The 24060-nt window shown below is 44.7% G+C and overlaps 1 protein-coding gene across 4 annotated transcripts in view; it reads left to right on the top strand.

Moving 5' to 3' along the window:
* LOC126162757 (sodium-independent sulfate anion transporter-like) overlaps nucleotides 1–24060 on the top strand; it is a 220202-nt gene that overhangs the window by 71922 nt on the left and 124220 nt on the right. Inside the window, exon 1 of one of the 4 annotated variants that reach the window (XM_049919442.1) lies at nucleotides 20099–20271. The exons of 2 other annotated variants lie outside the window; for them this stretch is intronic. In XM_049919442.1, the coding sequence (XP_049775399.1) occupies nucleotides 20214–20271 (58 nt within the window). In that variant the 5' untranslated portion in view covers nucleotides 20099–20213. Of the gene's footprint in view, nucleotides 1–20098; nucleotides 20272–24060 lie in introns of those variants that run through there. One more of the 4 variants, XM_049919445.1, reaches the window with a different exon arrangement.

Here is a 24060-nt window from a genome sequence, read left to right as displayed (position 1 = left end):
CGATCGGCCACCACAGCCGGTCGAAAATGACAAATATGTGGCATGTGAACTCTGCGCTATCATTAGTTTATATCCCAGGTGTGTTTGGCAGGGTGGGTATCAGCTGAGATTGAGGAAGGACGCTGTTGTGACTTGGCAAGACAGCCAAGCCACTATGATTGGTAGCCGAAAGGCACGCGTTTAAGCTCACGCAGGCTGGCGTGAGGCCTGGAACAGTTATAGGAGTTTATAGTAGGAAGAAGAGTACGTAGCTTCTGGAATACTTAACGTTAATCCATAATTGGTGAACATCGGTCTGACGGTATATGGATCACAAGATAAATAGCAAATGATAATGGCGCCTTGCTAGGTCGTAGCAAATGACGTAGCTGAAGGCTATGCTAACTATCGTCTCGGCAAATGAGAGCGTAATTTGTCAGTGAACCATCTCTAGCAAAGTCGGTTGTACAACTGGGGCGAGTGCTAGGAAGTCTCTCTAGACCTGCCGTGTGGCGGCGCTGGGTCTGCAATCACTGACAGTGGCGACACGCGGGTCCGACGTATACTACCGGACCGCGGCCGATTTAAAGGCTACCACCTAGCAAGTGTGGTGTCTGGCGGTGACACCACAGAAGCTATCCGTTGAAATTCATAGTCAACAATGTAGTAGGTGGTTTGCCTCGTGGCAGTTAGTTCCGGAGAAGCCATGTCAAAATGGGAAGTGGTTATTCCTGAAAAGGTGCAAGTGCCCAACATGAAATTACCCTAGTCATAAGTGTTCTCAATACGTTCTTTTAGCGGTACAGTTAGCAGGTAGACCAAATTATATGATCTCTGTGGATGTCCTAAAGGCGACCATGTATTCTCACAAAGTCGAGGTGATACACGTTCAGCAAGCATACTCATCCCACGGCGTACCCAAGTTATACTTCAAGGCCCGTCATTTTAGAGTATGACTTCATGAACTGGGAATGTTGTTGGTAATGGGAACGCCACGAAAAATCCAGGGAATTTACGTTTAACTTACGCTATGCTGAGTTGTTTTTGCGCAGATATATGTGCTGGCCGCCTATGGAAAATGATTGCGAGAAGCAAGAATATGTCTCTTAGAGGTTTGAAAGACACGTTCAAGAACAGGAAACTTAGCTCTGGAGGGGCGAGGGTGGGAGGACTGGGTGGATGGGTGGGTGGCGGGGAGGGGGGGACGGGGCGGGAGAAAAATAATTACGGCAGATAAAGATTCATATACGATATTGAGGACACGAAATGTAATATTTGTATGTATTGAAGATGGCCAATCTTGCTATTGCGCGCACAAATTAAAGCAGCCCGCCAGAGACTGTGTCGCCAAACGTGTTCTTCATTTGGTTTCCTATAACCGAACAACAGAGCGATATAAAGATTGAATATGAGGCGGTAGTAACAATCGGCATAGCTTATCGATTTTTTTTTTCTGAACAATTATTTCTCAGCGCAACCTAACCTGCAACGACATCACTGTCTTTCAGATTGTTTCTGAGCACCCTATATACAAACTCTATACACATCAAAAAAGTTTTGCATCACCTCGGTTCCAAGAGTTCTGGGAGCTGTACAGAAAATTGGAATTGAGATCAACATAAACATCATTTCCGCCCTTTTTATTGCTCATGAAAACCACACACTGCATGCTATACCATCATACAGAGAGACCTTCAGAGGGGGTGGTCCAGATTTCTGTACACACCAGTACCCCTAATACCCAGTAGCACGTCCTCTTCCATTTATGCACGCCTGTATTCGTCGTGGCATACTATCAAGGAGTTCATCAAGGCACTGTTGCTTCGGGTTGACCCACTACTCAACGGCGATTCGGCACAGATCCCTCAGATTGGTTGGTGGGTCACGTCGACCATAAACAGCCCTTTTCAATCTACCCCAGGCATGTTCGATAGGGTTCATGTCTGCAGAATATGCTTGCAACTCTAGTCGAGCGACGTTGTTATCCTGAAGGCTGTCATTCACAAGATGTGCACGTTGGTGGCGCGAATGGTCGTCCATAAAGACGAATGACTCGCCTATATGCTGCAGATATGGTTGAACTATCGACCGCAGGATGGCATTCACGTATCGTACAACCGTTACGGCGCCTTCCATGACCACCAGCAGCGTACGTCGGCCTCACATAACGCCACCCCAAAACAGCAGGGAACCTCCACCTTGCTGCACTCGCTGGACAGTGTGCCTAAGGCGTTCAGCTTGCCCAGGTTGCCTCCAAACACGTCTCCGACGATTGTCTGGTTGAAGGCATTTGCGACACTCATCGTCGAAGAGAACGTGATGCCAATCCAGAGCGGTCCATTCGGCATGCTGTTGGGCCCATCTGTACCGCGCTGCATGGTGTCGTGGTTGCAAAGATGGGCCTCGCCATGGAAGTTGGGAGTGAACTTGCGCATCATGCAGCCTATTGCGAACAGTTTGAGTCGTAAAGGACTTCCTGAGGCTGCACGAAAAGGTGGCGTGGCTGTCAGTATTCCTCCGAGCCGTAATACATAGGTAGCGGTCATCCACTGCAGTAGTAGCCTTCGGGCGGCCTGAGCGAGGCATGTCATCGAAGGTTCGTGTCTCTCTGTATCTCCTCCATGTCCGAACAACATCTCTTTGGTTCACTCAGAGACGTCTGGACACTTCCCTTGTTGAGAGCCTCTCCTAGCACAAAGTTACAATGCGGATGTGATCGAACCGCGGTATTGATCATCTAGGCATGGTTGGACTACAGACAACACGATCCGTGTACCTCCTTTCTGGTTGAATGACTGGAACTGATTGGCTGTCGCGCCCCCCCCCCCCCCCCATCTTTTGGCGTGTTTAGTGACATCTCTGAACAGTCAAAGGGACTGTGTCTGTGATACAATATCCACAGTCAATCTCTATCTTCAGGAGTTCTGGGTAACAGGGTGATGCAAAACTTTTTTTGATGGGTGTAGTAAGGAAGCGGTAGTGTAGCACGAGATAGAGTACAACGCTGAACAATTGGAAACACTGCTAACTACCCTAAAAACTATTGTATGTCAGTTTATTCACTTCAACGTTTTTCTTTCTTTCCTTGGGTTTTGTTTCCCTGTGATTTCTCTTCTCATGATCCTACAGGAACACAGAGATTAGGAACTACACTAATGGATAAAGGTTAAGTATAAGAAACTGAAGAGGATGCTGGAAAAGTTAAGGAACAAGATAAATTTTTTTGCGCTATTGATGTCAATCTTTCCATCACCTGTATCATAATTTATTTTAACACAGCCATGATATAAAGTCAAGGAGGCATGCGACCATGCTGAAGAATATACATAGTCTGCAAAATGATGAACAGGTGGCTGAGGGATAAGTCATTGACTGAATGCAAAATGACATTATTAATCCAATATTACTAGTTTAGACGTTTGCAATCATCAGATAACTGTTGAAATAAAATAAATCAGATAACTATATGGGTGCGCGCCGTCCACTCTGGTAACACCATCTGGCGTTCAGTTTGTTTCCTCACAAAATGGGTAATATCCTTGTATCAGCGCAGTCTGCTCTCGTTGTTACAACACGTATCTGTTACGCCCACTAGTTACTTTCAGTTCCATGGTACATGCCCTCTTATGACTGTAATGTTTTTAATTGCGTGTATATGTGAGTTATGTAACCCATTTTTATTTCATATGTAATTATGCGATTTCTTTTATTTCAACAGATATCCGATGATGTCAAACGCCGAAACGCGTAATATTGGATTAATAACGTCTTTTTGCATTCAATCATTGACTTTCTGTCGGCGATCTATCCAGCATTTTGCAGTCTACACATATAAAATTTATTTTGATGCTTTTTTATGTTGACGTACGTTTGGTGCGTGATGTCAAGACATTATAGTCTTAAGGTTAATTGAATTTCAAAATTAATGGTATAGGCAGCTGTATGGAGATAATGACGTTACTGGAATAAATCTTCCAGCTGAATAGTACCCAAATGGATCTCATGCGCACAATGGATTCTGTGAGAAGAAAAAATTGTAAACCTTAACCACTTTCGTTTCGTGAATAGTTTTACTTTACCCCGTATAGACATGTACATGTACTAATTCCTAAATGTGAGAAATGTTGAAACCTTGAAGTGTGTTGATGCAGAGGAAAATGATTTCTTCATCCATCAGCTTCTGCTTTACGCTATTTTTACATTATTATGTCACTGATGACTGGGATCTTCATGCTTATCTGCAATATTTTTCCCATTAAGTGTAGAGCCCATTCTACCTTTCGTACGATGAATGAATATTTCTATCAAGGTGGGATTCGAACCCAGATCTCCTGCTCTCTTACTGTTTGAGTTTTGGGGAAATGCCAAGTGGGCTGAGGCATTTGGCTCGAGGAGAGATGCGTGCTAGGGTAGTCCATGCAGTTGTGCAAAGCGCCAGAGTGGCTAAGTGACAGAAATCTGGTTTCAAATCCCTCCCTTGGTACAAATTTTCATTCGTTGCTTCAGACTGCATATATCCATCATTGATGTTTGAAACTTGAAAAGACGCGCGGGATTAGTCGAGCGGCCTAAGGAGCTGCAGTCATGGACTATGCGGGTGGTCCCGGCGGAGGTTCGAGTCCTTCCTCAGGCATGGGTGTGTGTGTTTGTCCTTAGGATAATTTAGGTCAAGTAGTGTGTAAGCTTAGGGACTGATGACCTTAGCAGTTAAGTCCCATAAGATTTGAAAAAACTTGAAAAGGTCTCTGGAACGAAATAATTTCATTTGACCTATAATATAGTCACGAGACATTCCTGGTATGTTTGTTTACAGCAGAAATGGTTGAATTTTTGAGACTGGTACTACATTCTTAATATTCTCAGGTTGCTGTCTTAAAATTTGTGAAGCGTAAATATACAGTCATCTCCTGTCCTCACCACACTGGTCACCTGTTTGCATGTAGCTGTTCTTGTCTTCGTCTTCGTCATTCTTGTAGATGTCATTAGCCTGAAGAATGCTTTGACGCCACTCTCCGCGCTAGTCTGTGCTGTGTAACCCTCTTTCTCTCTGCGTAGATATTGCAAAGTGCAGCAATAAAAATCGCTCTGAGCACTATGGGACTTAACATCTATGGTCATCAGTCCCCTAGAACTTAGAACTACGTAAACCTAACTAACCTAGGACATCACGAGGCAGAGAAAAAAGTGCAGCAATAGTTCATACCGGACTTTCACTAGGACTTTCGTTACGACTTTCGTGCCGACCTTTTCGTGGGGGCGACCTTTTCGTGGGGGCGACCTTTTCGTGGGGGCGACCTTTTCGTGGGGGCGACCTTTTCGTGGGGGCGACCTTTTCGTGGGGGCGACCTTTTCGTGGGGGCGACCTTTTCGTGGGGGCGACCTTTTCGTGGGGGCGACCTTTTCGTGGGGGCGACCTTTTCGTGGGGGCGACCTTTTCGTGGGGGCGACCTTTTCGTGGGGGCGACCTTTTCGTGGGGGCGACCTTTTCGTGGGGGCGACCTTTTCGTGGGGGCGACCTTTTCGTGGGGGCGACCTTTTCGTGGGGGCGACCTTTTCGTGGGGGCGACCTTTTCGTGGGGGCGACCTTTTCGTGGGGGCGACCTTTTCGTGGGGGCGACCTTTTCGTGGGGGCGACCTTTTCGTGGGGGCGACCTTTTCGTGGGGGCGACCTTTTCGTGGGGGCGACCTTTTCGTGGGGGCGACCTTTTCGTGGGGGCGACCTTTTCGTGGGGGCGACCTTTTCGTGGGGGCGACCTTTTCGTGGGGGCGACCTTTTCGTGGGGGCGACCTTTTCGTGGGGGCGACCTTTTCGTGGGGGCGACCTTTTCGTGGGGGCGACCTTTTCGTGGGGGCGACCTTTTCGTGGGGGCGACCTTTTCGTGGGGGCGACCTTTTCGTGGGGGCGACCTTTTCGTGGGGGCGACCTTTTCGTGGGGGCGACCTTTTCGTGGGGGCGACCTTTTCGTGGGGGCGACCTTTTTTACAGCGACTTTCATTATTAGGCAGTTACTGGCTAGCTGTCTTTACTACATCTTCTGATGAAAATAAAAGCCTGGTTTATAGCCTCTTAACATATCTGTTGTACTATGCCAATATGATCAAAGATTTTTTCCGTTTATAGGAACTTAATCTGCAGAAACTTCCGAGGGAATTAAAATTGTTTGCCAGACTGGGACTCGAATCCAAATCCTTTGCCTTTCGACGCTAAATATAAAGTTTCTAGGCTTGAGTTCCCACGCGGTACACAGTGTTCCGACACGGCACATAGTTTTAATCTGTGAGGAAACTTCAAATGCACACTTTCGCTTCATCGTGAGAATTCCTTCAGGTAGCTTAACCTACTCTTAAGTTTTGCGTCTGTTACGTAAATCGGCCATCGAGATCTTAGATTAACCATACTATAAATTAAGTACCCTCCTTCCTTCCTAACTGCTTTCTTTTATGAATTAAATTGAAGTGTTTCTTCGTAGATTTCTAGATTGTGACTAAGACGTTCTCCATAGTATCGTTCTCCAAAAGATGGGACTCCTTAAGCATTGCGTGCTAGGCTCTGAGAAGTCTGACACAGCAGTGATTAAGACATTGTATGCACATCCTTAGGTAAGGTTCTGCAGCTCTCCTTAATTACTTCTGCTAAATACCGGGGCGGTTCCTTCATCAACTCCATAGCCAATTTGCCCTCCAATTCCTGCTTAGTTTATCTGCTGCTGCTTCACGGTTGACTGCGATGAGTTGACGGAATGGTAAACATTAGTTCTCCTCCCGTTCCGTGAGGTCTGGAATTAGAAAGTTGCTTTCAGACTAGATCTGGTACTGAAAATAAGAGCTACAGTACACTTCCCTTTCAGGAAAACAGTTCTTTTTTTCTGCATTACCTGCAAGTGGCCACATAAATACCGTCTCCTAGTTATTCACGTTGTCGTACGGACTAAGCCGATGGGAGCTATACACCATGAACCAGAACTACAACGACATAAAAAATGATTCAAATGGCTCTGAGCACTATGGGACTTAACATCTGAGGTCATCAGTCCCCTAGACTTAGAACTACTTAAACCTAACTAACCTAAGGACATGACACACATCCATGCCCGAGGCAGGATTCGAATCTGCGACCGTAGCAGCAGCGCGGTTCCGGACTGAAGCGCCTAGAACCGCTCGGCCACAGCGGCCGGCTGCAACGACATACAGTCAGAGTTTGTTCAGGGATACTTTGAGTATTTTGGTATCAGGGACCCATGATCTCCGGTGGCTCGTTGCAGAGTAATAATGACATTACAATTAATTCAGTTTGTTGTACTTGTTTCTTTGAAAATATCTTCAAAACTGAAAAAACGGGTAATATTTCGTGATCAATGCGTGCAACGCACAACAAAGTGCGATGCTGCAACCTTTAGGCGATGCAGAATTACCGTGACGTATCCGAAGATACGGGAACAGCTCAGCAAAGCGCCATGATGCCACTCTACTGTTGTATTCAGTGATTCCAGTGCGAGGTGCACGTCTGTCAACTGATCATACGTAAACCTATCCGTAGCACTGCTGTGTACCAGTGTTAACGCACATATAACGCAAGACAGAACCGAGCAGTACTGAAAGCAGATTTGAGGGCAATCAGATACCGTGAGCGAAAGGGAACGAGACGCACAGAGCGTACCGTAGACATCTGCAATGCTCTGCAATATTTTCTGTACAACACAGATTCAAAGCTAACTGGAACAAGAAACCAAAAGAAATGCAACAACTCCGTAACGAGCCTCCGGAGACCGTGTGTTCCTTACACCAAAATACTCAGAAGATATCCGTGAACAAACTCTGAAAATACGTCGGTGTAGTTCTGGTTCAAACTATATGTGTCGTATGACAATTTTTGGCGTATAAAGGGAAATTATATTATGGTTCGCACCAAAATTGATATTCACTCCAGCCACTAAGTTAATTCAAATGTGTGTGATTCTCTAAGGTACCAAACTGCTGAGGTCATCGGTTCCTAGACTTACAAACTACGTAAACTAACTTAGGTTAAGAACAACACACACACCCATGCCCAAGGAAGGACTCTAACCTCCGGCGGGAGGGACCGCGCAGTCACTGACATGGCGCCTCTAACCGCGCGGCTGCTAAGTTAATTGCTTGGTGCTACATTTCTCTAGTGATTTCGATGGAAATACGGAAATCATGTGCATGTAGTCATGTAACACCATACGAGACGACTTGCATGCGACATTCCCAAAATATGTCATGACTGTAAGTACAACTCCGTTCAATGAACTTCTACATCAACATATATACTCCGCTAGCCACTAACCAGTGTGTGTCGCAGGGCACAATTCGCGCCAAAGTCATATCCCCCTCCCCCCTCTGTTCCACTCGAGGATCGCGCGAGGGAAAAACGACTGTCTCAACGCCTCAGTACGAGCTCTTATTACCCTTATCTTTGAATGGTGATCATTCCGCGATTTGAAAGTTGGTGGTAATAATATATGCTCTACATCCTCGGTGAAGATCAGATTTCGGAATTTAGTGAGCAGCCCCTTCTGTTTAGCGCGCCGTCTATCTGCAAGTGTGTCCCACTTCAAACTTTCTATGAGATTTGTAACGCTCTCGCGATGGCTAAATGTACCAATCACGAATCTTGCCGCTCTTCTTTGGACCTTCTCAATCTCTCGAATCAGACCGAGCTGGTAAGGGTCCCACACAGACGAACAGTACTCAAAGACTGGACGAACTAACGTATTGTAAGCTATTTCCTTTGTTGAAGGACTGCATCGCTTCAGGATTCTACCAATAAACCGCAATCTTGAGTTTGCCTTACCCGTTACTTATGTAATCTGATCATTCCATTTGAGATCATTTCGAAGAGTCACACCCAGATACTTGACGGACGTTACCGCTTCCGAAGACGGGCCATTTATTTTGTATTCGTACATTAATGGGGATGTTCGCCTTGTTTTACGCAGTAGGTTACACTTACTAATATTGAGAGATAACTGCCAGTCATTATACCACGCATTTATTTTCTGTAAAGCCTCATTGATTTGTTCACAACTTTCGCGTGATACTACTTTCCTGTAGACCACAGCATCGTCGACAAACAGTTTAATGCAGCTGCCAATACCATCAACCAGATTGTTTATGTAAATCGTAAAAAGCAGAGGACCTATTACGCTACCCTGGGGCACACCTAAAGTTAAGCTTGGTTCTGTTGAAGTCACATCGTTCAGGAACTTCATTGCGTAAATTGAGGGTGGAGGCAAGATGAAGAGAAGGGGAAGGGGAGGGGGAAGGGAACTATTGATGTCGGCTACAGTGGGACTTAATGCGAAATCAGCGGCGACGAGTGAAAAGTGTGCCGCACCCGGCATCTCCTGCTTACGAGACACTTGCGTTAACCACTGCGCCATCCGGACACTGATCATAGCAATTGCGCCGACTATCTAGGGACCCTTCCTGGCCGACCCATAATCCCGCCTAGCTCCACCCATTCACAGTCGCCTTCCATGTCCTCCATGCTCGCTACTTTGAGATTCCGCACTGACGGCGGTGGATTCATTGAACATCGAGACGAAACAATTATATGAATGCATGGTGTCTGTTTTTTCGGACATAACACATTCATATAAATGATCTTTGTTGACCTCTATACTCTACAGGAAAGATAGGAATGTAAGTAAACCAGATTTAATCAAACAGATTTCAGTTGCACGCTGGAATAATGAACTTCTTTGCTAATGTTTTTCTGCTGTAGGTACAGAAGCAGTTGAGTCAATTTACCCTCCTGGAAATTGAAAGAACAACACCGTGAATTCATTGTCCCAGGAAGGGGAAACTTTATTGACACATTCCTGGGGTCAGATACATCACATGATCACACTGACAGAACCACAGGCACATAGACACAGGCAACAGAGCATGCACAATGTCGGCACTAGTACAGTGTATATCCACCTTTCGCAGCAATGCAGGCTGCTATTCTCCCATGGAGACGATCGTAGAGATGCTGGATGTAGTCCTGTGGAACGGCTTGCCATGCCATTTCCACCTGGCGCCTCAGTTGGACCAGCGTTCGTGCTGGACGTGCAGACCGCGTGAGACGACGCTTCATCCAGTCCCAAACATGCTCAATGGGGGACAGATCCGGAGATCTTGCTGGCCAGGGTAGTTGACTTACACCTTCTAGAGCACGTTGGGTGGCACGGGATACATGCGGACGTGCATTGTCCTGTTGGAACAGCAAGTTCCCTTGCCGGTCTAGGAATGGTAGAACGATGGGTTCGATGACGGTTTGGATGTACCGTGCACTATTCAGTGTCCCCTCGACGATCACCAGTGGTGTACGGCCAGTGTAGGAGATCGCTCCCCACACCATGATGCCGGGTGTTGGCCCTGTGTGCCTCGGTCTTATGCAGTCCTGATTGTGGCGCTCACCTGCACGGCGCCAAACACGCATACGACCATCATTGGCACCAAGGAAGAAGCGACTCTCATCGCTGAAGACGACACGTCTCCATTCGTCCCTCCATTCACGCCTGTCGCGACACCACTGGAGGCGGGCTGCACGATGTTGGGGCGTGAGCGGAAGACGGCCTAACGGTGTGCGGGACCGTAGCCCAGCTTCATGGAGACGGTTGCGAATGGTCCTCGCCGATACTCCAGGAGCAACAGTGTCCCTAATTTGCTGGGAAGTGGCGGTGCGGTCCCCTACGGCACTGCGTAGGATCCTACGGTCTTGGCGTGCATCCGTGCGTCGCTGCGGTCCGGTCCCAGGTCGACGGGTACGTGCACCTTCCGCCGACCACTGGCGACAACATCGATGTACTGTGGAGACCTCACGCCCCACGTGTTGAGCAATTCGGCGATACGTCCACCCGGCCTCCCGCATGCCCACTATACGCCCTCGCTCAAAGTCCGTCAACTGCACATACGGTTCACGTCCACGCTGTCGCGGCATGCTACTAGTGTTAAAGACTGCGATGGAGCTCCGTATGCCACGGCAAACTGGCTGACACTGACGGCGGCGGTGCACAAATGCTGCGCAGCTAGCGCCATTCGACGGCCAACACCGCGGTTCCTGGTGTGTCCGCTGTGCCGTGCGTGTGATCATTGCTTGTACAGCCCTCTCGCAGTGTCCGGAGCAAGTATGGTGGGTCTGACACACCGGTGTCAATGTGTTCTTTTTTCCATTTCCAGGAGTGTATATTAAGTATTATTGTACCAAGGAATGAGGGCATTTCGGTCTCCTTACCTCTCATGTTTCATGAGGACAAACTGAACCACTTGATACACGTGCACAACTGTTTTAAATTATTTACAATGCGATGCGTTTGCCTTCGTCACTACTGCACTAGTTGCTGTAACGTCACCGCGTGTTCTGTAATGGTCATCGGAGGCCAAGTGCAATAATGTCATGAACCCCTCATGATATGTACTGCTTGGTAATGCATGTTTTTTTCTCTTTTTTGGTGCAGGAGGGGAGGAATAATGACGAGATTCCCATAATCAGCCTACTTAAAAGTAGTCTCTGTGAAAGCTTACCGTTTACGGTCAGTATAATCCACCGTGACAGAGGTATTCTGCATTTTATGGTTCAAATGGCTCTTGAGCACTATGGGACTCAACTTCTGAGGTCATGAGCTCCCTATAACTTAGAACTACTTAAACCTAACTAACCTAAGGACATCACGCACATCCATGCCTGAGGCAGGATTCGAAGCTGCGATCGTAGCGATCACGCAGCTCCAGACTGTAGCGCCTAGAACCGCAATGCATTTAATGAGTTTGTGATGCAACTGTTACAAATTGATAGAATTCAAAGCAGTAAATTTTCATTAAAGGCAAAATGAAGAATGGACAGTTAATATATTCTCATATTACCTGCGAATGGTCCCAAACCACACTGTTAAAATCGCTCATGACTACGATACATATAACAGTTGATGAAAGGACAAATTAAAAAGCACAAAAAAGGTACTAGAAGAACCACCGTCATAAACAAAGAATGATTCTACAGTGATGTAGCTATTCAACAGTTAGACCATTTCTCTAAAACATTTTCTACAAACACCTACTTCCCATCCCTTAGAACGATTAGAAAAACTATAGTTAATTCATACTTCTTGGAGAATTTTAATTCATCTTACTCATATTATATGCCACACCGTTTGCATCTGAAGAATTGCTGACTTGGCTCTCTTCATTAATCTTAGGAAACTAGAATAGTTAACAGGGAACCAAGTCGGGGTAGAGTGAGCCAGGTAGCACACGCAAACGCTCCGTTTGCAAAACGTTCACAGCCCTTGTTGCCGTGGGGGCTGATGTTTTAGTCACGATTCGAAGCGGCTGTAGCCTTCTTTGATTCCGGGCGAATCAAGCCCCAAGAGCGACTGATTTACTGTAAGCAATGTCAAACTCCATCTGATACTTACTCGAAACTGGGTGTTCTGAGTAAAGTTATTGATGTGTCAGATCTTTGTGACGAATACCGCTACCTTCCCTCTACATAAATGCGTTTCTTCTCGACATAGGCTGATCCGGGTGGCGGTGGCGATGGGGTGCTGACGAAGGGGCCGACGGGGCAGCGCGTTTGTCTTGCTATCAGGTAACATGTCTCAGATATCTTTAGTCACATGTCAACTGATGTAGCACCCAGCCGGCTCTGCATATTATATTCTGAAACACGAATGTTCGTCAGCAGTTTTTTTGCGGTGGAATCTTCCCAGCGTTTTTTCAATGCCTACAGTTGCCACCTATACGCATTCTGCAATCGCTTCCTGTTGTTGTTGTTGTGGTCTTCAGTCCTGAGACTGGTTTGATGCAGCTCTCCATGCTACTCTATCCTGTGCAAGCTTCTTCATCTCCCAGTACCTACTGCAACCCACATCCTTCTGAATCTGCCTGGTGTATTCATCTCTTGGTCTCCCTCTACGATTTTTACCCTCCACGCTGCCCTCCAATACTAAATTCGTGATCCCTTGATGCCTCAGAACATGTCCTACCAACCGATCCCTTCTTCTGGTCAAGTTGTGCCACAAACTTCTCTTCTCCCCAATCCTATTCAACACCTCCTCATTAGTTATGTGATCTGCACATCTAATCTTCAGCATTCTTCTGTAGCACCACATTTCGAAAGCTTCTATTCTCTTCTTGTCTAAACTATTTATCGTCCACTTTCAGAAACGACTTCCTAACACTTAAATCAATAATCGATGTTAACAAATTTCTCTTCTTCAGAAACGCTTTCCTTCCCATTGCCAGTCTACATTCTATATCCTCTCTACTTCGACCATCATCAGTTATTTTGCTCCCAAAATAGCAAAACTCCTTTACTACTTTAAGTGCCTCATTTCCTAATCTAATTCCCTCAGCATCACCCGACTTAATTCGACTACATTCCATTATCCTTGTTTTGCTTTTGTTGATGTTCATCTTATAACCTCCTTTCAAGACACTGTCCATTCCGTTCAACTGCTCTTCCAAGTCCTTTGCTGTCTCTCACAGAATTACAATGTCATCGGCGAACCTTAAAGTTTTTATTTCTTCTCCATGGACTTTAATATCTACTCCGAATTTTTCTTTCATTTCCTTTACTGCTTGCTCAATATACAGATTGAATAACATCGGGGAGAGGCTACAACCCTGCCTGACTCCCTTCCCAACCACTGCTTCCCTTTCATGTCCCTCGACTCTTATAACTGCCATTTGGTTTCTATACAAATTGTAAATAGCCTTTCGCTCCCTATATTTTACCCCTGCCACCTTCAGCATTTGAAAGAGTATTCCAGCCAACATTGTCAAAAGCTTTCTCTAAGTCTACAAATGCTAGAAACGTAGGTTTGCCTTTCCTTAATCTAGTTTCTAAGATAAGCCGTAGGGTCAGTATTGCCTCACGTGTTCCAATATTTCTACGGAATCCAAACTGATCTTCCCCAAGGTCGGCTTCTACTAGTTTTTCCATTCGTCTGTAAAGAATTCGCGTTAGTATATTGCAGCTGTGACTTATTAAACTGATAGTTCGGTAATTTTCACATGTCAACACCTGCTTTCTTTTGGATTAGAATTATTATATTCTTCTTGAAGTCTGAGGGTATTTCGCCTGTCTCATACATCTTGCTCACCAGATGGTAGAGTTTTGTCAGAACTGGCTCTCCGAAGGCCGTCAGTAGTTCTAATGGAATGTTGTCTACTCCGGGGGCCTTGTTTCGACTCAGTTCTTTCAGTGCTCTGTCAAATTCTTCACGCAGTATCATATCTCCCCTTTCATCTTCATCTACATCCTCTTCCACTTCCATAATATTGTCCTCAAGTACATCGCCCTTGTATACCCCTTCCACCTTTCTGCTTTCCCTTCTTTGCTTAGAACTGGGTTTCCATTTGAGCTCTTTATATTCATACAGGTGGTTCTCTTTTCTCCAAAGGTCTCCTTAATTTTCCTGTAGGCAGTATCTATCTTACCCCTAGTGAGATAAGCCTCTACATCCTTACCTTTATCCTCTAGCCATCCCTGCTTAGCCATTTTGAACTTACTGTCAATCTCATTTTTGAGGCGTTTGTATTCCTTTTTGCCTGCTTCATTTACTGCATTTTTATATTTTCTCCTTTCATCAATTAAATTCAACACTCCGATTACGCAAGGATTTCTACTTGCCCTAGTCCTTTTACCTACTTGATCCTCTGCTGCCTTCACTACTTAATCCCTCAAAGCTACCCATTCTTCTACTGTATTTCTTTCCCCCATTCCTGCCATTTGTTCCTTTACGCTCTCCCTGAAACTTTGTACAACCTCTGGTTTAGTTAGTTTATCCAGGTCCCATCTCCTTACCTCTGCTGCCTTCACTACTTCATCCCTCAAAGCTACCCATTCTTCTACTGTATTTCTTTCCCCCATTCCTGCCATTTGTTCCCTTACGCTCTCCCTGAAACTTTGTACAACCTCTGGTTTAGTTAGTTTATCCAGGTCCCATCTCCTTAAATTCCCACCTTTTTGCAGTTTCTTCAGTTTTAATCTACAGTTCATAACCAATAGATTGTGGTCAGAGTCCACATCTGCCCCTGGAAATGTCTTACAATTTAAAACCTGGTTCCTAAATCTCTGTCTTACCATTATATAATCTATCTGATACCTTTTAGTATCTCCAGGGTTCTTCCATGTATACAACCTTCTTGTATGATTCTTGAACCAAGTGTTAGCTATGATTAAGTTATGCTCTGCACAAAATTCTACCAGGCGGCTTCCTCGTTCATTTCTTACCCCGCCCCTCCAATCCATATTCACCTACTACGTTTCCTTCTCTTCCTTTTCCTACTATACGAATTCCAGTCACCCATGACTATTAAATTTTCGTCTCCCTTCACTATCTGAATAATTTCTTTTATTTCATCATACATTTCTTCAATTTCTTCGTCATCTGCAGAGCTAGTTGGCATATAAACTTGTACTACTGTAGTAGGCGTGGGCTTCGTGTCTATCTTGGCCACAATAATGCGTTCACTATACTGTTTGCTATCAATACAGATATTTGTCACCGCTGCAGGATGTCCAGAGAACAAATCAGAATTTAGATAAAGGTTTACTCTCTCGACTGCAGAGGCCCTTACTTCCTCAAAGGAGCAGCAAAGATAACCGGCGGAGCTCTGTGTTCGAGCTTCCCTGTAAGCAAAGAAATCTAGAAAGCTGGAGATCCATATCAGAACAAGGCCGGTTCGCAGCTGACACTTTGTAGATCACTTTTTCGCCCATGAGAGGTATTTAGTCATTGGTCAGTGTTGTCTGAACAATCAAAGCAAGATTTTCCACAGTGCGACAACTCGATTGCAGGGATACCTACGTTACACTATGCTGCTACCTACGTTGCGAGCAACTTTTGTAAGCGTGAGGTGAAAATACTGTCTAGAAACTATTCCTGTCTGGCAGTAACTTTTGTTCTTACAATTAATTACTGATCGAGATGGCACATTGCACGGGATTCGGATTGGGCAACGTATGGTACAAATCTCCCTCCGTCAGGACCTAAATACGTCGATTTCCCGCGGCTTCTGTAGATCGCTCAAGGCAAACATCGGGATGGGCACGGCTAAATTTCTTCCTCATCCTGTTCCAATGGTAGCTATGTAAGCTGTCCCTCATGAACTTGTTGACGCAACGTTAAACAGTGATTTTCCTTACTTTCTCGTTTCTGATTTATGGATATGAAATGGGGAGAATTCGTGAGAACGACATCACGTTAGTCAACAGTATGTATTCTCTCAAATTTAATCTTCTACGGTAATTCACTAACCAGCACAATACTGAAAATAATAAGTACAAATATCTGCAAAAAATGCCTGTGAAAATGTATGAGGCCGCGCGTGACTTGGGCGGGAGCCTACTGAAGATCGAAACTTGAGTGGTGAGCTTGCAGGGTTTTCCGCGATAATGCCCCGGCAAACAGCGATAAAAATGTATCTCGTCTTTTGATACAACATAGCGTGTTTGTGCTGACACAGATTGCAATGAAACCTCACATGAAAATTGACGGGACAAAACAATATTTAACGATTATGGTCTCAACACAGATCTCTGCACGGGTAAATAATTAGTTTAGTCGAGCAAATTTACATTGCATCAGAGCAGTCTTACATGGTCATTGTTACATCACAGTAGTGCGTGTTATTACAAGTAACCAGACAGTTTACACACTGTTTTTCCTGGAAGTACACTTACCTTCACATAGCTGGAATAAATATAGATAGTTATTCAAAATGATCTAGAGACTTTCAAGTGATAGTAAAAAAGTTTATGTGGAGGTCAGGCACTATATGAATATATCTATGGAAACGGCAACTCAAGTAGTTTTCTGTTCCGTGTTCTCAAATATTCAGTGTTGAACCGTTAGTCATAAGACACACAGCCGGCCTATAGTCCAATTCGGCCTACACTCGTCCTGAATAGTCCACATAGATGATAGTCACAGCCTCCCTGCCGGCTACTGTGGCCGAGCGGTTCTAGGCGCTTCAGTCCGGAACCACGCTGCTGTTACGGTCGCAGGTTCGAATCCTGTCACGGGCATGGATGTGTGCGATGTCCTTAGGTTAGTTAGTTTTAAGTAGTTCTAAGTTCTAGGGGATTGATGACCTCAGATGTTAGGTCCCATAGTGCTTACAGCCATTTGAACCACAGCCTCCCTCATACCTGCCCGTCGTAAGTCAGCGATGTTGTGGGGAACTGGAGGAGTGAAAGCAGCATCTTTGCCGTAACCCTACAGGAAAAAATCACATGCTGTCAGGTCCGGAGAACATGGAGAGCCATCCCAGCAGCTGGAAATTTCCAACTGATTCACGGTCGATCCATCGTCTTAGAAGCACAGTATCCAAGAACTCACGAACATCGTTGTGGAGGTGCAGCGGAACGTCATCTTGCTGAAAAATAAAGTTATCACTATCCTCTTGCAATTGCAGCATGGATTAAGCAAAATGCTTTCTCCGCTTGTCTAGCAGGCATGTTGCTGGAGATCACAAAAACCTTCTTGAGCTACTGTTTCCATCTATATAATCATATCCTTCAATGCAAACTGTTTTTTTTTTTTTTTTTTTTTTTTTACAATCACTTGAAAGTGTCTAGATCACTTGTTACAATCCTGTACGTGCTCCTTAAAAATAACTATGGGTTGTTTGATTGTAAATGCCATGCTCCACATAATTTTAGCAAGGATATGGAGAACAAAGAGACTATTTTGTATGTAACTCATCAGACAGCTAGCAGATTTCTTCAGCTCTAATGCAAACGGTTTCATTAATTAGTTTGAAAAATAATGACCGTTAGCACACGCCGTGTTCATCGTTTAGATTCCGTGCAGAACATGCGTAGAACTCCGGCGTCTGAAATTTTATAGGTGAGTTAAGGGAATGAGATGCTAAATAAAGGGTTTAATACGAAGAACGTCAGACATATTTGCAGAGGGGGGCGGCAAGCATATATCAATACCCACATCTTCCGACAACAGAAGGTGAAAGGTAATACTAGTTAAGTTTTCCGTCCACGATACACAGTGTGATGATGACTTGAGGGATATGAATGTTGATGTTCGTGTAAATAATTTAACTAAAGCCTATTTACACAATGATGACATCTAATGGCATCAATACAATGTAAACGTATTAATAAAAACGCGAAGTTTAGTAAATATTGTTTCTTGAGTTCAAACGAAGAGAGAAAAGAAACTGGTATGGGGGCAGACAAGAGAGAAACGGACCACTTGGACGACTGCATCCCGACTGCCGCAATATTTTTTATTTGTGTTGTTGTACTATCATACAATATTTGTCTTAGGTAGCTTTCAACGCATTATGAGATGCACATGTTGTATCTGACGAGTGTTAATAATTATTGAACTTCAGAGTGGAAATATCATATGGTAGTTGTAATAACAGCCTGTTCCACTAGCACCGTTTATATGGGAGCACATAACTTTTAAATTACGTGTGTTACCAACTAGCATCGCGATCGACTTCTGGATTATGACCGGCCGTTAATTGTTGTCAGTGTGGCACTACGGAAAATACAGTTCCAAAGAGCTCTCGATGAATAATTGTTCGTTGCAGCTGTGACCCTCGGTTCAGTGAAAATAGTAGGAAAGGATAAATTGATGAAATCGTAGGAAAGAATCGATTGATGGTAACAAGCAATGAATGAAACACGCCTTGAAAGCAAGGACACCCAACAGGTTTTATGTTTCCAGTAATATAACTAGCGAGGCAACATCTCGCTTAAGATAGTCCACTCTTATTCAGAAGGGCAGGCCTCAAACCTCTGAATAATGTTTTCCGGCTTTCTGTAAATTACTTTTTTGCGAATTCTGGGCTTAATTAAAACAAGCAAACGCCAAATGCTCCCAAAACATGTCGACATAGCGTTCAGTCTCTAATGACGTCGACGAGAAGTTGAACGCTAAACTTCCACGGTTTCCTTTCTTCCGTTATGATAAGGCACGAACGTGTACTACATAGTCACCAAAACAAAACTGACTTGGTATATTTAAACATGCTTGACTTGCGTTGCTTTTGTGCTGGATTTTCTACAGAAAACATTCGCCAAGTGTAAGACAAGCTACAGAAAAATGGTTCAAATGGCTCTGACCACTATGGGACTTAAATGCTGCGGTCATCAGTCCCCTAGAACTTAGATCTAATTAAAGCTAACTAAATTAAGGACATCACACACATCCATGCCCGAGGCAGGATTCGAACCTGCCACCGTAGTAGTCGCGCGGTTCCTGACGGTAGCGCCTAGAACCGCTCGACCACTCCGGCCGGCAAAAGTCTGACAAATCAGCTGTGTTGGTTTGCTGCGCTGGAAACACAAACATTTTCCGGATTAGTTATTGTTTTGCCTCCTTAGTGTTGTTGTTGTTTGTCCTCAAATAATGATATCTCGCTAATAGACCATGTGAAGAAATCGAAGAAAAGTGGGAGATTTGAGTTTATCTCATGAAAAGCTACGAGATCATAGAGAAGCAATAGTAGTTTTCCTGAGAACGATGTGAAAGAATCGGACGTAGCATTTTCAAAGATAACATCCTTGCATTTATCCTACGTGGTTTTGGAAAAAGGTGATAAATCTCAAAGTGATTGCCCAGACGGGGATTTAATCTCCTCTCATTGCGAATGCAAATTCCGTGTCTTACCTTCGCTGGAATGGAAGAAGTGAAAGCGCAAAAATCAAATAACATTTATAGATCCCAAGTTATATATAATTTAGTGTTATGATTGGGTTCGGCCTTTTTTCATTTTATGTCCTGAACAGTGAGGCTTGTTTAAATAATAATATAACGGATATAAAAATGCAGCTTTAGTCGAAAACTGATGTGCTAGTATTTTCGCAAATACGATTACTAGAGGGCAAGCAATTCAAAAGATGGTAGTTTGCCGTTTCATTGCATACTGTTAGCGCGCAGGAATGAAAACAATTGAAGGAGCAGAAGTTACAGCGTCAGCATTAGGCGTAGAATCAACGAAGGCCGGAATGAGCGTGCAGCGTGGTTCGCTAGAAATGCCCGGCAGCTGGTGGTCTAGTGCGCTCCTCGCCAGTCATTTCTTTACGCTGCCCGTCCGCCAATGGTAGGACGGAACGCGGCGGAGCCACACGCAGTAACCCGGCGTCCTCTGCTCGGCTTTCACCGGCGCGGCGTCCTGTTACTCTGACAACGCGTTTCAGCGCTTCCCAGTAGTTTGCCATTCTCAAACTCACAGCATCACCGGGTATGGGCAGACACGTCTTCCGTGCCGTACAGACGTTCGATTACGCCGAGGAAGCGATAGGTAAGCGCAACATATCTTTCAGCGCATCGCGAACCGGCACTGTTCTCATAATTTAATTAACACTAACCTGCTCGAAGCGCGCCGCATAACCTCAGTTGTGAACATGTTACATAATAATATGTTAGCACGACTCTTCCTATGCAGTTGGGCAACGGAAGTACACTTACAGTTTACTCCTTAAGTGCATTACACAAGTTTATTTGAGACTGCATTGCTGATGTTACAGTTACTAGACAATTCAAAACTAGCGGGAAAAGCAAAAAAAGCTCCGTAACTATTATTGATATAGCGAAGTAGTTTTCGTAGAAAAGCTCATAAAGATACGAACTTCTTTTTTCACGCAGAAATTTTTTTTTTGCCGTGGTTGCCTGTCACAAGTTGAAGACGTTTTCTGACAGGTACAAATGCTAAATGGTATAATCCACATATGAAACATTTCGTGTGTGATTCGCCTTGTCCGTGTTCAAACAAAGTTTAATTGTATTTCGCATCTTCTCTCCACGTTGATTTTTATTTCCTTGATCCTTGCATCTATTTTCACGCCTCTTGTCTAATCTCTAACATGTACTGAAGATAAGCGAACTGCATTTTCAGCTCGGACACTAGTCCTTATTTTTGGCAAGATGAAAATAAATAAATATAGCAGCGTGATGGTTGTAATATTGCATTGTAGAAGCCTGTATTAAGGGTATACGATGGTAGAATACAAATCATATTTTCCGTCACGATACGTACTCTCCCGCAAGAGAAACTCAGGCTCTTAACCGTTGTACCCTCACACTGGACATCAAGACGCACTCTGAACTTCATTTGTGTTTACTGTCATCGTGGCAGATCAGTAAGTCAGTGGAAATCTGCTGTTAAACACAGATGTTAGGGTTTCGTAAATCATATATTTTTTTAAAATACTCACTCCACGTCGGTGAAAATTCGATGCAACCCACAAATCTAAACTAAGGACACACGAGTTTTAAGCTTACTTCTCAAGAAACGAGTCTATTTTATCAATTATTGAGCAAATTTTCTCGGTTTTCAAACGGGAACACAACCAATGTAACGTCGACTGAACGCACGTCAAACGCAAAAGCCTTACTTTCGTGTGAGACGTCGTGGTAAGAAAACGAAACGTGTGGCGTCGATTTTTGTCAGATGCTATATTTTGAGATATCCACTTTGAATAACATATTTGAAAACTCGTGACCCTTTCGGCCGGCTTGGAATTTCGAATTCTCGCGCCGTCTCTTCATTACGTTACGTAACGCTCGCTTGTGGTCAGTGCCGGTAAGATTACTAAGTCGAAACCAAAAACCCTTGTTTTAGGACCGCCAAGGTAGCACGAAGCTGCCCATGTACCAAAGTTCCGTTATGTCCTCCCTCTTAGCTGCGTTATCTGTGTTACGTGAAACATTGTATTATCCCCAGTACGCTCAAAAGACGTCGATTTAACAATAAAAGGCTCATCGGCGCTTCGATGGGTATGGCAGCTGTGATACACAGGTGTTACTACAGCGGAGCACCTAATGACGTTAGAATTTTGTGTCCTAGAGCTGGGCGGGCTCCGCTTCTGTGTTTACACAGCTGTTCGTGCTGCTTTGCTATCAACAACAGTCATGCGACGTAACTGCTTTTTATCATTTAAACGTGGAAGGTCTAATAAAATACACTCTAATACAAAAAAAACGCACTACGAAGAAATTATCCGAACGGGATGGAAACCGGTAGATGTGATTTACATATATAGGCAAACATATTATTACAATTTCAGAAAAATTATATGATTTATTGAAGAGAGAGAGAGTCACAAACTGAGCAAATCAATAGCGCGTTGGTTCATCTTTAGCCCTTATGATGGCAGCTGTTCGCCTTGGCATTGAGTGACAGTTGTTGGATGTCCTCCTCAAAGATATCGTGCCCAATTCTGTCCAATTGGCGTGTTAGGTCGTCGAAATTCCAAGGTGATTGGAGGGCCTTGCTCGTAATTCTCCAATGTTCTCAACTGGGGTGAGATCCGGCGGCCTTGGTGACCAAGATAGGTTTTGGCAGTCACGAACATAAGCGGTAGAAACTCTCGCCATGTGCGGGCAGGCATCATCTTGCTGAAATGTAAGCCCAAGATATCTTGCCATGAAGGGCAACAAAAGGGGGCGTGGAATATCGTCGACGTACCGCTGTGCTGTAAAGGTGCCACGGATGATAAACAAACCGTCCTGCTATGAAAATAAATGGCACCCCAGACCAGCATGGCCAGCGACACCCAGGTTGGTGTCCCGCTGCTGTGCGGGGCGCCTCCAGACTCGTTTTCGCTGGTCATCTGGGCTCAGTTAGAAGCGGGAGTCACCACTGAAGACAATTCTACTTCAGTCCATGAGATTCCAGGCCGAAGACGTGTCTGGAGACGCCACGAACATCCAACAACCCTGTCACTCAATGCCAAGTCGACTAACTGCATGCATAAAGGTCAGAGGTGGACCAACGCGCAGCTGAGTTGCTCAAGTTGTGAAGCTCTTTACCACGAATAAATCTTCCAATTTTTCTGACGTTGTAATAATTTGTTTGTCTGTGCATGTACATCACATTTACAGATTTCCGTCCCATTAGGATAAATCATCCGTGGCGCGTCCTGTTTCCTTCCGTTTTCTTTTCCCTTTTTGTCTTTGAGTATATTTTCGATGTTATGAAAGATCGTGGGCTTCAGATATACTGTATATATCCAATAATTTTATTACGAACATTTAGTAACAACATAGCACGTACATTCTGTCACAAACAATATCAGCTTACATACTTACTGTTATTATACGCATGACACATACGTTCCTGAACTGCGTACTTTGAAATAAGGAACTAAAGATTCAAAATAACCGATCGGTAAATGAGACAATCTGAGGCATCGAGGGATACTTAATTGGCTAATGAGGGCAATTCTGGAGGTTAAAAAAAATTGTAGAGCTAAACCAAGGCTTGGCTACAGTACAGGGGTTCAAACAGATGTAAGCTGCGCTATTATGCGGAGATGAAGAGGGATGCTGGACAGACTACTGTGGATAGCTGCAGCAAACTAGACTTTGCACTGAAGAAGAAGGAGAAGAAGAAGGAGAAGAAGAAGAAGAAGAAGACGACGACGACGACGACGACGACGACGACGGCAGCAGCAGCAGGAGCAGCAACAATAATGAGACAGGCAGTTAGAACGTTACCAGCGGTTCCATTTCGTCTCTACTTATAATTCAGTGCCAACAACTTCCTACCTGAAATAAAAGCACCAGGAAGGAGTGACGTTGCAGCACGTCTCTCTCGCGGGCAAGCACTTTCTCCTTCGTATGAACAATCGCATTTGGACAGGTGGCACGTTTCTCAGACGCTGGCGTCAGGCTGGTGTCACATCCATACCTAAGCCCGGTAAGGACAAACACCTTTCTCCTAGCTACCGCCTAATTTCCTTCATCAGCTTTGTTTGCAAAGTATGGAACGTATGGTTAGGGCCGGCTGGTATGGTGTTTCGAGTTCTGCAATATACTAACCACTGCGCTATGTGGATTTAGTGCGCGCCGTCCTGCAGTTGACCGTCTCGTCACCTTGTCAACCCAAGTCATGAACGGTTTTGCGCTGAAAGACCATATTGTCGCCGTGTTTTCTGATTTGGAGAAAGCCTACGACATCTGCTATAGGACTGCTATCCTCCGTACTCTATACATGACAGGCTTCCGAGGCCATCTGACCCATTTCCTTCAGGATTTTTTAAAAGACAGAGTTTTCAAGGTACGTGTGTGTTCGGCCTTGACGGACACC

Source organism: Schistocerca cancellata, chromosome 2 (assembly GCF_023864275.1).
Source record: "Schistocerca cancellata isolate TAMUIC-IGC-003103 chromosome 2, iqSchCanc2.1, whole genome shotgun sequence".
Taxonomy (NCBI): domain Eukaryota; kingdom Metazoa; phylum Arthropoda; class Insecta; order Orthoptera; family Acrididae; genus Schistocerca; species Schistocerca cancellata.
The sequence above is the reverse complement of the archived record's forward strand: the minus strand, read 5'-3'. Positions and strand labels throughout refer to the sequence as shown.